Source organism: Lycium ferocissimum, chromosome 9 (assembly GCF_029784015.1).
Source record: "Lycium ferocissimum isolate CSIRO_LF1 chromosome 9, AGI_CSIRO_Lferr_CH_V1, whole genome shotgun sequence".
NCBI classification, from domain to species: Eukaryota; Viridiplantae; Streptophyta; class Magnoliopsida; order Solanales; family Solanaceae; genus Lycium; species Lycium ferocissimum.
In genome coordinates this window covers 44,161,948-44,174,324 of record NC_081350.1, presented here as the reverse complement: position 1 = coordinate 44,174,324, position 12,377 = coordinate 44,161,948, and the positions used below count along the sequence as shown (strand labels likewise).

The following is a 12,377-nucleotide window of genomic DNA, read 5'->3' as shown; positions in this document are numbered from 1 at the left end:
AATTTAAATACTTTTTGGATATAAAAAAAACTCAAACATATGCTTTTACTCAAAATAATAAAGATATTCACTGTAAATATTTCCTCATAAGTTATCCCAGTAGATAAATTATATTCGAAATAATTCCGAGAAGTAATTCAAAAGAAAATTAAATGTTAATTAACGTAATGAATGGTGATTTTGTCAGATTCCTCTCTTTTACCCCTTTGTCTTATTTATATATTTTTATGGTTGTCGTGTGCATAGCTAAGAGTGGAAAACATGTGTCGGATATGGGTGGGTGAAAAATAGGTTAAACAAAAATGGATAAGCATAGACCCTCAGGGAAAAAAAAAATAAGAAATAAAAAATTACTAGTCAAAATTTTAAAATAAGGAAATAAAAAATAAACTTTTAAAGAAAAAAAAATTGAACTAATAATTAAAAACGAAAGTAATCATGTTTTTTTTTATATTTATGAACAGAGGACAATGATGGGTCAGTTTGGGGTACCGTTTGATGGAATCGGTTGGGGTGATGATTTGTGATGAGATCTACTTTGGGCTAGTTGGCCAAATCAGCCCGTTTCTTGAAAATCAATCATTTCAAAACCCAAAATTAAAGCTTGGGTGGGTTGGGCTAGTCAAATGGGATTGGGCTTTAGTTTTGCACTCGTATAGCTTAGATACAGATTCAGGATTTAAGTTTTATGGGTTCAACATTTAAGATTCTTTGCATTGATCCAATTGTATTTTAAATGTTATGAGTTCTTATCCACGATTTGTTACAATCTTATTGAATTTTTGAAGTACTAGGTTAACATGAATCCGATAGCTAAGAGTTGTGTCCTTTGTTAACAATGTTTCAATCTCACAAGTGAATCAAAAGTTGGATCTACATTAGATGTCCCTCAAATCGCCACATCTATCTTCCTGCGGAGGAGTTTGGTCTCAAACCCCTTTCCAAATGAACGAAGACGCCATGCGAATGTGCTTCAAATGATCCGCATTTTAGCGATAAGCATATATTGAACTATCTGTATGATTGAGAGCCCTCATAGCCAATGCATAATTTACCCTCATAGCCAATGCATAATTTTAGTATCATCGTGTCTTCTAAAAGACAATTAAAATAACCTGTTATACTAAGTGAGATCAATAACTTAAAAAATAAGACAGATAATATGCTATAACATATTAAAATACATTGATAGTGTATAAGTTCTTTATACTAAGTATATGAACTTTAAAACACCGAAGAAATATTTGAAAGGATCAAAGACAACTTTTTTTTGGGTCTCATTATTGTATTAAATCTTTGTTTATATATTTATCAAGGGATATGTGTGGATGAAACTTGAGAGGTCGCATGACCGCAGTCATATTTTTTTAATTTTTTTTGAGATATCATATGATTTTTAAAATTTACTAGCCCGATTAATGTAAATTCACATCGTAAGACTCATTAGAAGTAAGAAACACTTCCCATAAGAGATTTAAACACTGAGTGCCTAAGTTTCGATAGTCAAGTCAGCGAGTACTTTTTTATAAAAAGCTAATATGATAATATTGTTTTTCCTTATAGTGTAAGAGTGATTAGTCATGAATTAATCATTTAGCTTATTACTAGTATAGTATAAGCTATGGTGGCAAGTTCTATGTAATCAAGCAACTCAAGAAATAAACTTAAAAAATTGTTTGATTCTTGTAATCAATTCAATTGAACATGTTCAGAACCGATTATACAATTATTGCCCAATAATATAATTTCAATCAATTGCCCCTAACTCCAGATTAAACTAATGACCACACAGATAGTACATACTCCAAAAATGTCTGATTTATTCCTTAACTGTTGACATTTCATAAAACCAGAAAATCTAATCTTTGAATGTATCATAATTAACGGGGATAATAACACTTTTGGTCTCTCAGATATTGATAAGTTCCGATTTTGATCCTTGTGATATCTGAACGAAGCACATTTAACCTTCAATTAATCGAAATGGGTGTTTTTAGTCTTTCTTTATGTAAGAAGTACATCGTATTTGAACTACTTTCAAAACTATATTATCCTCAAATATGGAATATATTACAAGTTTAACATAACATATAGGTAATTAAGTGGTCGAGCGGCTAATTCTTATGGTAAACACAAGCAAAGGGATCAAAAGTGCACATTTTAATTAATTGAATGCTAAATGCGATTAGTCAAATATCACAAGGACAAAAATTAGATTTTAGGAACCAAAAGTGTTATTAACTCCTAATTCTGCATGTAAATTTTAATAGCAAGTTGCGATAGACTATACAGTCCAAGTCGTTACATTTAGGTTCATATCAATCCAATACTAGGAGTATATAAAATAAAATTAAAAAAAAAAAAAAAAACAACATACCTAGTGTAGACCCACAGATGGGGCTTGGGGAAAATTCAAAATAAGAATAAACATAAAAAGTTTATAAATGTTCTGTATATTCTACTGAATCAAGCTTTGAATTTGCAATCAAATAAATGACGTAAAAAATGACTTCAGTGTATTCCTTTGGCAGCAATAAATGTACAATCCTGAAGATCTATTCAGCAATCAGCAACAATATTATTAGAGCCATTCAGCTTTGTGTTATTCTGTAATTTTGTACTTATAAGAGTGTTTTTTTTTTTTTTTTTTTTTAAACACATTATGTAAGTCAACCTGAATATATACAGTGGCAGAGCCACAATATACGTTGCGGGTTCGGCAAAACTCAGTAACTTTGACCCTGATCCTTTATATATATTGAGAAATGGTCATCAAAGCCCATAAACTTCAAATTGTGGCTCCGCCTTTGAATATATGCAATAACTATAGTGTGAACTCCGTAAATACATCGTCAATAATTCCGTTCAAAAGATGCTTCTCAATGTAGGTCACAATTTGTTCAACTTCATCCAAAGTAAATGCATTTCTCCAACCAAGATCCCATGTTGTACTAACCATTCCATTGCACCATATATCTCTTTCATGCAAGGCATAAAGAGTATCGACTGAAAGGCTATTTCCATCAACCTTAGTGCAATTTTTGAAGACATCAATCGAGTCACATATTTCAGTCACCAACTTGTCGAAGGAGATGGAGACTCTTGACTCGTTAACGGGGTTTTTTGATATTTCCAGGGCATGAGACCTTTTGTTTTCTAACAATTCATTTGCACATTCCAGTACAAGTTTGCTGTTAGAAATTTCATTGTCTAGACTAATTGTCTGCCATAATGTTGGTTCCCATGCATCAGTATCGAAAAGCTCCTCTGCTCGACTGAGGAATGCTTCGCTGCTCAACAGTATGTGTCTTGTAGTGGCTCTAGATTTGAGGTTTTCATTTTCAGTTGAATCTAGATTGCCTTGATAGCTAATGTGCTCCATTAGTGGGATGTCATTGACACACTGGATAGATGGCATGGCAGATTCAGCAGCAGAACTTTCATCATTCTTAAGATTATCTGCAAATAAAGAAGTATCATTTGTAAATAGTTGTACCATGTCTAGAGATCAATCTACTTGGATCAATAACTAGAGTAGTAGAATATACATTTTTCTCTTGTGCCTTGTAAAGATGCAATAACATATTGGATTCGAAAGATGTCTAAACGTAGCTACTTTAATGTGTGGCTACTTTTATTATCTTCTAAGAAGGTTGCTAGAGGAGAGCGACCAGAGGATACTCTAGGCAAATGGTCAACTCTGGTTAAGCTGTAGTATTAACAAACCGTGCATATTCATTGAACAAGTTCTAGCAAAATTTATGTAACATCCAGGGCAAGTTTCATGCTTTCGCAAGGACCAGTTACTTGCAAGCCTACGTACATGAATATTTGCAAAAGGTTTGCTAAAGCACTCACATAACGCAAAGTTAATACTCCCTCTGTCTCAATATATGTGAAGGTGTTTGATCGAGCATGGAGTTTAAGAATGAAAGAAAGACTTTTGAAGTTTGTAGTCTAAAATAAGTCATAGATATTTGTGTGGCTATAAATCAACTCATTAAGGGTAAATGGGAAGTTTAAAGTTAAATTGTTACTAAATATGGAAAGATGTCATTCTTTTTTGGACCGACTAAAAAGGAAAGAGTGTCACACAAATTGGGACGGGGGAGTATCGATTACATGACACAATGCCAAACATAACAAAATAAGTGCCTTACCAATGGCAACACTTTCAATGATTTCTTTCACTTCTTCACAGGGAAGCCCTTCTGAGAATGTAACTTCAGTGATGGTTATAACACTGTCTCGTTGGACTGTGTGCACAATCTGGATGTTGTCATCCTGTTGTTCCATATTCTCAACCTGCATCGACATATTCCATTAGTCTGATTATAATCTTATACGAAGAACAATAACATATGAGAGTAATAAAAAGGTTAGCTAAGAATTCAAAATAGAAGGCATAAATGTCACTTACCATAGGAACAATGGAGGAACTCCTGACTGACTTGTCAGTTTTGACATTCTTTTTCCTTTTTGTGGAGTTATGAGATGCAACGGCTGTGATGCTCTTTGAGATATTGCTATTTGAAGTTGCAGCAACTTTTTCTGGTGCATTCGACTTTTTCTCAGGTTTCCTCACTTTAGCAGTGGTCCTCTTACTTTGACCCTGAGATTTAGTGGTGTCATTGAGTTCAGCATTTTTCATTTCTACAGATTTCTTCGCACCAGGAGCTCGTTGAGTTCTCTCAACCCCTTTTTCTATCACTTCTTTCTTTGTTTGCTTAATCTTTCCAGCACAAGAAGCTCTATTCTTTGTAGAAGGAAGTTTTCCTTGAATGGAAACTTCAATAGCCTTCTGACCTGCAGGTGCTACACGATGGTCGTTGGATCCTTTTTCTCGGCTGAAGCTAGACTTATCAACTTTTCGTGTATGCAATTTTCGGTACATAGTGAAATTCACAGGTAAATTCTCTTCATTTAAGTTCCATTTTCCAAATGAATCTTTAGTATCTGGAGGATTTTCATCACCGATGGAAGTAGAAAACCGTTCTGCCTGAAATTCAGGAGCGTACATGGGCTTCATGATCACAATAGAAGGGGCATCATCAGCAGAATTCTTCATGAAATGAGAAACACTAGATTGATGAGAGATCACATCACTAGATTTGCTTTTCAAAAGGCCTTTGAATTGCATGGTTTCAATTATTCCGTCCAATGTTCTCTGTTTTGGATCTGCCTCGGGCAGCCTCTTTGCTTTTGGTAAATCTAATTCAAATATAGAAATTCTCTGCTTAAAAATCTTGTCCTTCTCTAATTGTTTCTGATGCAAGGGTGTCGAAGGAATCTCTTCAAGTCCCATTAGCCTTGCAATCAAATTTGGCACTTTCGGCTTCTCCTTTTGAATCTTGGCTGGAGAACAGCCAAAAGAAGCAAATTGGCTTGAGCTACTGGACGGGAACTCGGGTGACATAACCAGTTTTCTCCCATCAACAACACGAGCCTTTTCTATCGATGACTCACTCGTGCTAGTGAAGCTAGTAGAGGGGAAATCTTGAGACACATCTACTTTTCTTCTATCGATACGAGCCTTTTCTGAAGCACAACATGGTGGCAACAGATTTTGCCTAGCAAGGCTATCTCTTATTACTTCCCTTAGCTCATCATAACAATCGCGAGAACGATCAACAGAAAGTCTTGGCTTTTCAAACTCCAACTTATTATACCTGTGATCTGCAACACGTTCAGATTTGGTCCTCAACTTTGTCATATACTCTGAAGCTTCTTGCAATTTTCCCAGCATCACTAAAGACTCTTGTAAATTAAAAGCTCCTTTCAACAAGTCTTTTGCAACATCCTTTGAATCCTTTTGTTTTTCAACCTTAAGACCTTCGATATTTCGAGGGTCAATCTTGGATTTTTTAATTGTCTTACCTTCAATAACCCCTTTGGGATCATCACAAGTGACAAATGATCTGTACATAACGGTCTGTAACATAAAATTTCAAGCAGAACTAGTCAAGATGCCGACTTAAAATCTGAAAAAAGAAAAACAGAATGAAAGTTTTAAATTAATAGGATTTGCCAAATGTACTCACATAAACTCTTGAAGAATTTTTCAAAGATCGATGTAGATAGGCAAATGAAACTTCTTTTTCAGCTTTGAATCACTGAAAGCAGAACAAAGTATAAAGAATTAGTTGCTGTCTATTAAAGACAAATATAAACTTCTCAAATATTGAATACATCCATCTCCTCTGAAATATTCAAATTAGAACTATGGGTGTATTCATTTCTAAATTCTCATTATATTCTTTCTTAATCTTTAAGAATAACTGATAATGAGAGGAAAGGGAGACAAGTCAATGGGATAGCTACAAATATGATAAACATAAAAAGATGGATCCAAACAACAAATTTACATCTCAGATGACAAAACTACAAGCACTGAAAACAAATGAAAAGCAGCTTAAAGACTCATTTTTATCTCAATTTGTTCTTGTATAAGCTGATACTTTGATTAAAAAAAAAATGAATTTCTTATCTTCAGCTTCTATACAAAATGAGATATGAATGAAAAGGAATCAAACACAACACATATTTAACACAGTAAAGCAACTTAAAGACTCCATTTTTATCCCAATGTGTTCATCTTTACCTTCAGCTTCTATACCAAACATAATAAAATAAAAAAAAGGACAAAACATCTGTAATAAAATGCAACCAAATGAAAATCAAAAAAAAAAAAAAAGGACCCCAAGTGATAAATTCACACACACACACACACACACATATCTGATCTTTTGATCAAAAAGTTATTCTATATTATTCTCAGCCTCTATATAAAGAGAAACTTAATGAAATGCACCCCAAATAAAAACCTTGAAGAGAAAAAGATCCCAAGTGATAAATTTGCACACACAAAATAGCTTAAAGACTCCATTTTTATCCCAATGTGTTCATGTATAAGCTGATCCTTCCATGAAAAAGTGATTTTTCTTACCTCCAGCTTCTATACAAAAGACAAATGAATGAACAAAAAGACAAAACATCTGTATCAAATGCACCCTAATGAAAATCTTGGAAAAGAAAAAAGGACCCCAAGTGATAAATTTACACACACACACACATATATTTAACACTGTAAAGCAGCTTAAAAGACTCCATTTTTATCCCAATGTAACATGTGTATAAGCTGATCCTTTGATCAAATATTGATTTTCTTTCCTCAAGTCTCTATACAAAAGACAAAACATCTGTAATCAAATGGACCCAAATGAAAATCTTGGGAAAAAAAAAAGATCCCAAGTGATAAATTTATACACACACACACACACATTTAACACTGTAAAGCAGCTTAAAGACTCCATTTTTATCCCAATGTGTCATGTGTATAAGCTGATCCTTTGATCAAAAAAGTGATTTTCTTACCTCCAGCCTCTATACAAAATGAGAAATGAATGAAAAAGTATCAAACATCTGTAATCAAACACACCCAAACGAAAATCTTGGAAAAGAAAAAAGGGTCCCAAGTGATAAATTTACACATCACACACACACACACACACACATATATATATTTAAACTCACATATATTTAACACTGTAAAGCAGCTTAAAGACTCCATTTTTATCCCAATGTCTTGATCATGTATAAGCTGATCCTTTAATCAAAAACTTATTTTATTATTACCTCCAGCCTCTATACATACAAAACACAAATGAAGAAAAACAAAGACAAAACATCTGTAATTAAATGCACCCAAATAATAATCTTGAAGAAGAAAAAAAGATCCCAAGTGATAAATTTATACACACATTCAACACTGTAAAGCAGCTTTAAGACTCCATTTTTATCCCAATGTGTTCATGTATAAGCTGATCCTTTGATCAACAAGTGATTTTCTTATACAAAACACAAATGAATGAATAAAAAGACAACACATTTTGTAATCAAATGCACCCAAATGAAAATCTTGGAAAAAAAAAACAAGTGATAAATTTACACAACACACACACATATTAACACTGTTTTTTCCTTTAATTCTCACCTGTATTAACTCTTACACTTGGTCAGCAAAAGAGTGAACAGACCCCAGATCCCAATTATTATATATCATAATGATGATGATGACAATATCCCTGTATATTCAAGAACTTAGACTTTTTAGGGAATTTTCTATTTTGTCAACTTTGTTGTGCTAATTTAATACTATTAGCATTAAAAATGTAAGATTTTAAATGTGAATTGTGGTTGGTTGTTGAGTATGATCCTTTGTCCCATGTGAGTTAAGTGTACCTAAGACTTAACTGGATATGGAAAAAATAATTTTAAAAAAGGATAATTTCAATAATATACAATTCAGTATAAACTATCACATTCATGTAGTCGTATTTTTAATTTACATTCGCGTAGCCAACTTTATAATTTGCAATAATGTTTATACACACGATATACAATATTATACACTTACTGCAATATATAATGTATCAACCTTGTATGAAAGTGTATAATAATGTATAAGAAGCCCATTTTGAATAAATATTTTCTCCAAATAGACATAGAGTGTTAGTTTCCTTTTTATAAAAGCGTGGGTTTGGTTTTTTTTTTTTTTTTTTTTTTTTTTTTGGGCGGGGGGGGGGGGTGGGGGTTGGGGGTTACTAATTGGAAAATTGGTCTGAAAATTTTGATGAGAGGAAGGTGGATCAAAAAAGGGATTATGCAACATGTTTACACAAATCTAATCTAACAAATACATTACATTACATGTGTCCTTCCCTACAATTTTTTCACTACACAATAACTACTTAATACTCCTTCCGTCCTAATTTATGTGACATTTTTTTTTTCGTGAGTTAATTTGACTAGTCTTTAAAGTTAAATTGGATTATATAGCTCAATATTTTAAAACTAAAATTTTAGATATTCAAAACCTATACAAAAAATACTAGAAGTTGTAATTCTTCTCATATCAATATGATAAAAATATATCTATTTTAAAAATGTCGGTCAAAGTTCACGTAGTCTAAATCTCAAAAATCGAAAAGTGTCACATAAATTAAGACGGAGGGAGTACACATATTCGCTTTAATTTATTACTTAGATAAAATAGTCCGTGCACAAAGCATCTTGCATTAGTAGGGGCCGGAGAAGGACGATATTGATTCCAAGAATCACCCTCATAATCTATAGGTTATATTGAAATAATTTTATTGTTATTCCAAAGTTCCCATTTCAATTTATTACTTAATCAGAGCTAATTAGTATAGTTTAATATAAATGTAGAGTAAGTTTAACCATCACAAAAACATGTTGCAAATTTGAGTCTTATTAAGAGAAGCTACCATGAAGTGCCTGTGAATTGATTAACATGCAGCCAACCATTTGGTTGTGCTTAATTGCAGCATATTCTCTGCAGGGGACACTTTTCGATGAGGAATTGTCTGCCCCATAAAATTATACAATGAAATCTTACTTCAATTACCTCTGATTTATTTGGAAATAACTTCGTTATAATTATTGCTACGTATGCTCCATCCGATAAAAAATGACATATTTTACACGATATCAAAGCCCGGTGTGATCCTTATATTATATCATCCACACTCCAATTGGTGATCCGGGCGATCCATATATGGTGATGCTACATATAAAGTAAGGATATTCTCTCAATATATATATTACAAAATATAAAAATATATCTAGAGCTGTTAAAAATATCTGATAAAAATTAAAAAGGTAAGCCCACCCTTCCCCTTTTCCTATTCTCTATTTAATGAACTTGTACACCTCCCCCCTTTCCTATTCTTTTCCTATTCTGTAATGTATCTCTTCTTCCACCCCCCCATCCCCATCCCCCGCCCTCCCCTTTTCCCTATCTTTTCCTATTCTCTGTTTAAGTAGGGTTCCCCCACCTTTCCTTATTCTTTGTTTCGCCATATCCGTACTTCTCTTCCCTTCTCCCGTTATTTCCTCCGAGAACTCCACCACCTTTTATCCCGCTTTGTGTAAGAGATTGATGACTCGGGCCGTATCTAAAGAACACGATATGGAAAAACATCATTTGGCCATTTTTATCAAAGACTTTTGATTTGGTTGATGACCCTTCATTGGATTCGGTTATTCTTAGTGTAAGCGAGAAAGCTTTTTAATTGCATTGATGTGAGATTTGAAGCGTGATTTTTTCTAATTTTGGAAGCGAGATTCAAATTTGTATTTAAGTTGTATAATAATTGTATGTAGAGTTTGTAATTGTAAATTAAGTTTTTTATGTTGTTGTTGTTGCCAAAAAAATATTGGATAAAAGTTGTATCAATGTTATTGTAGTTGTTTTGAATTTATGTAACATGAACTTAACAAAATTTACACGGTTATATAAATATTTCATACAATTTTCACATACGAAAAATGTGAAACGAATGATATACACATTTCTTTTTTAATTTGTAAACAGAGAGAGATTCACTTTTTGAGTGAAATTTTTAGATATACACATTTCATACATTTTTCATACACAATATTTAAGACTTATTTTGAAATTTTTTTGTATATGTTTTGTAAGAAATCTATTGTTATATTTTGTAAACTGAAAAGTATCGTCATATTTTGTAAATATACTCTATTCATATGTATATATACGTAAATGGCCCTATTCTCAATGGTATAAGTAGAAATGGATTCACATAAATTGAATTTAAGTAGGAAATAATAAATTAATTAATTTTCTTGAAAAAAATATAAGTACATTAAACAAAAAAAATAGATAAAAATTAATTAACTTTTAAAAAAATATAAGTACATTAAACAAAAAAAGATAAAAAGTAATGAGAAAAAAGAATGTACTTACTACTAAGTAGTAATTAGAAACTGGAGTAATACTTTTTAGTCTTAGACTTTATATTATGTTTAATTTCTTTTGAACGTGATCTGAATTAGTGATAAAAAATAATAATTTATATTTGTTCTCTTGAATTTTTTTCTTCTATAATATGGATTTGCCCAAGAATGGGTGGTAGAAGATTCTATTTCATATTGCAAAAGTTTCATGTTCAAATTGCACCAAAAATCACTTAAAAAATGTTATTTCGGAAGACGAAAAAACTTAAAGGGTTGGCCCGTTCTAGCCACATGACCGCTTTAGAATTTGGGTTGAGTGCCATTTTGCGGGCCTTCAATTAAAAGAGGCATGGTATCCTAGTCCATTTAATTCTTTGTGCCTTTAGGGCTAGGTTGGTTGGGTTAATTTGGGCTAGCTTGTTTGACACCTCTAGGTATAAGGTCTTTTTGAGAGAAATTATTTGGATTTGGCCCAAAGCGAATAATCACTTCAAGGGTCATTCGCACCGATGTCCCTATTTTGGAGCGGTCTTTAATTTTTGTCCCTCAAATTTGTGTTCTTTAATTTTTGCCTTTCAGCATTTTTGGCGCGGGATAAAAGGCGAATTTCGGTCGGCATAGCTAGAGTTTAGCTTCAACATATGTATCATAACATCCCACAGGTTGTGCCAGATAAGGCAAAACTTTCAATATTTAACATAATTTGAAAATAGGCATAAGTTTAGATTTTGCTCGGCATAATAAGCATTTAGCTTCGGCATATGTATCATCACATTCACACAGTTATGCCGAAAAAGACAAAACTATCAACGGTTGACATAATCTGAAAAATATTACACAATTTATGCCGCATTACTTAATTCCTACAGAACTTGTGTCGAGTGAGGCCAAAGTTCAGTTTCCGAAGATAAAAATATTACACAACTTACGCCAAGCGAAACATATCTGGATATTTTCATTAAATAAGCTGGACGGGCAAAAATTAAAGACCATAGATATGAGGGCAAAAATTGAAGACCAATCCGTATAAAGGGTAATCTGGTGCAAAAAGTTGTCACTTCAATTTAAGAGTATTTTGTGTTGATTTAGCCCAATAATTGATATTAGAGCCAATGATTCATTAAGACAAGCATATGAAGATAGCAGAATGTTGACGTTGGACCTGACTTTGTGTCTTTTTGCGTCTACGGGTTAGTTACTACTTATTTCTAGATAAGTCCGTGAGTTGATGAGTCATGTAAAACTCAATTTGAGTGGATGATTGTTGGGTGCGCAAGCGAAATCCCACCTTCATAGTTGAAAAGAAAATGATGCAACACATAAAATGTAGAATACTTGCAACATTGTCAAGCCTTTTAAGAAAACATTACAGGCTTGACTCAAAACGGATAATGACACATCATATTAAGGAAAATTTGCTTGCCATAGCTACCTCTAAGACTTATTTATTAATAATAACTACCTTAATTTTTTATTTAATTTTTGTAGCTTTATTTTTTCAAAATTACATTGCATAACTGGTCCAATAACTTTCAAAATATATATACCTCTCTCTATTCTCCCTCACTACACATTTAAGATTTTTCATCTTCTCCAAA

General features: G+C 32.6%; 1 protein-coding gene across 3 annotated transcripts; it reads right to left on the bottom strand.

Moving 5' to 3' along the window:
• Positions 1-2,554: 2,554 nt before the first annotated feature.
• Positions 2,555-8,141, bottom strand: LOC132031008 (uncharacterized). Of its 3 annotated transcripts, none has more exons than XM_059420841.1 (5): positions 7,994-8,141; positions 6,042-6,113; positions 4,421-5,932; positions 4,161-4,305; positions 2,555-3,459 (listed from the first exon to the last, which is right to left on the bottom strand). In XM_059420841.1, exons 3-5 carry the CDS (start codon positions 5,924-5,926, stop codon positions 2,825-2,827), a joined length of 2,286 nt encoding a protein of 761 aa, XP_059276824.1. In that variant the 5' UTR covers positions 5,927-5,932; positions 6,042-6,113; positions 7,994-8,141; the 3' UTR covers positions 2,555-2,824. The 3 variants fall into 3 exon arrangements, with proteins under 3 accessions (XP_059276824.1, XP_059276825.1, XP_059276823.1); XM_059420842.1 differs by lacking the exon at positions 7,994-8,141 and adding an exon at positions 7,761-7,967; XM_059420840.1 differs by lacking the exon at positions 7,994-8,141 and having other exon boundaries at positions 6,042-7,967.
• Positions 8,142-12,377: the final 4,236 nt, after the last annotated feature.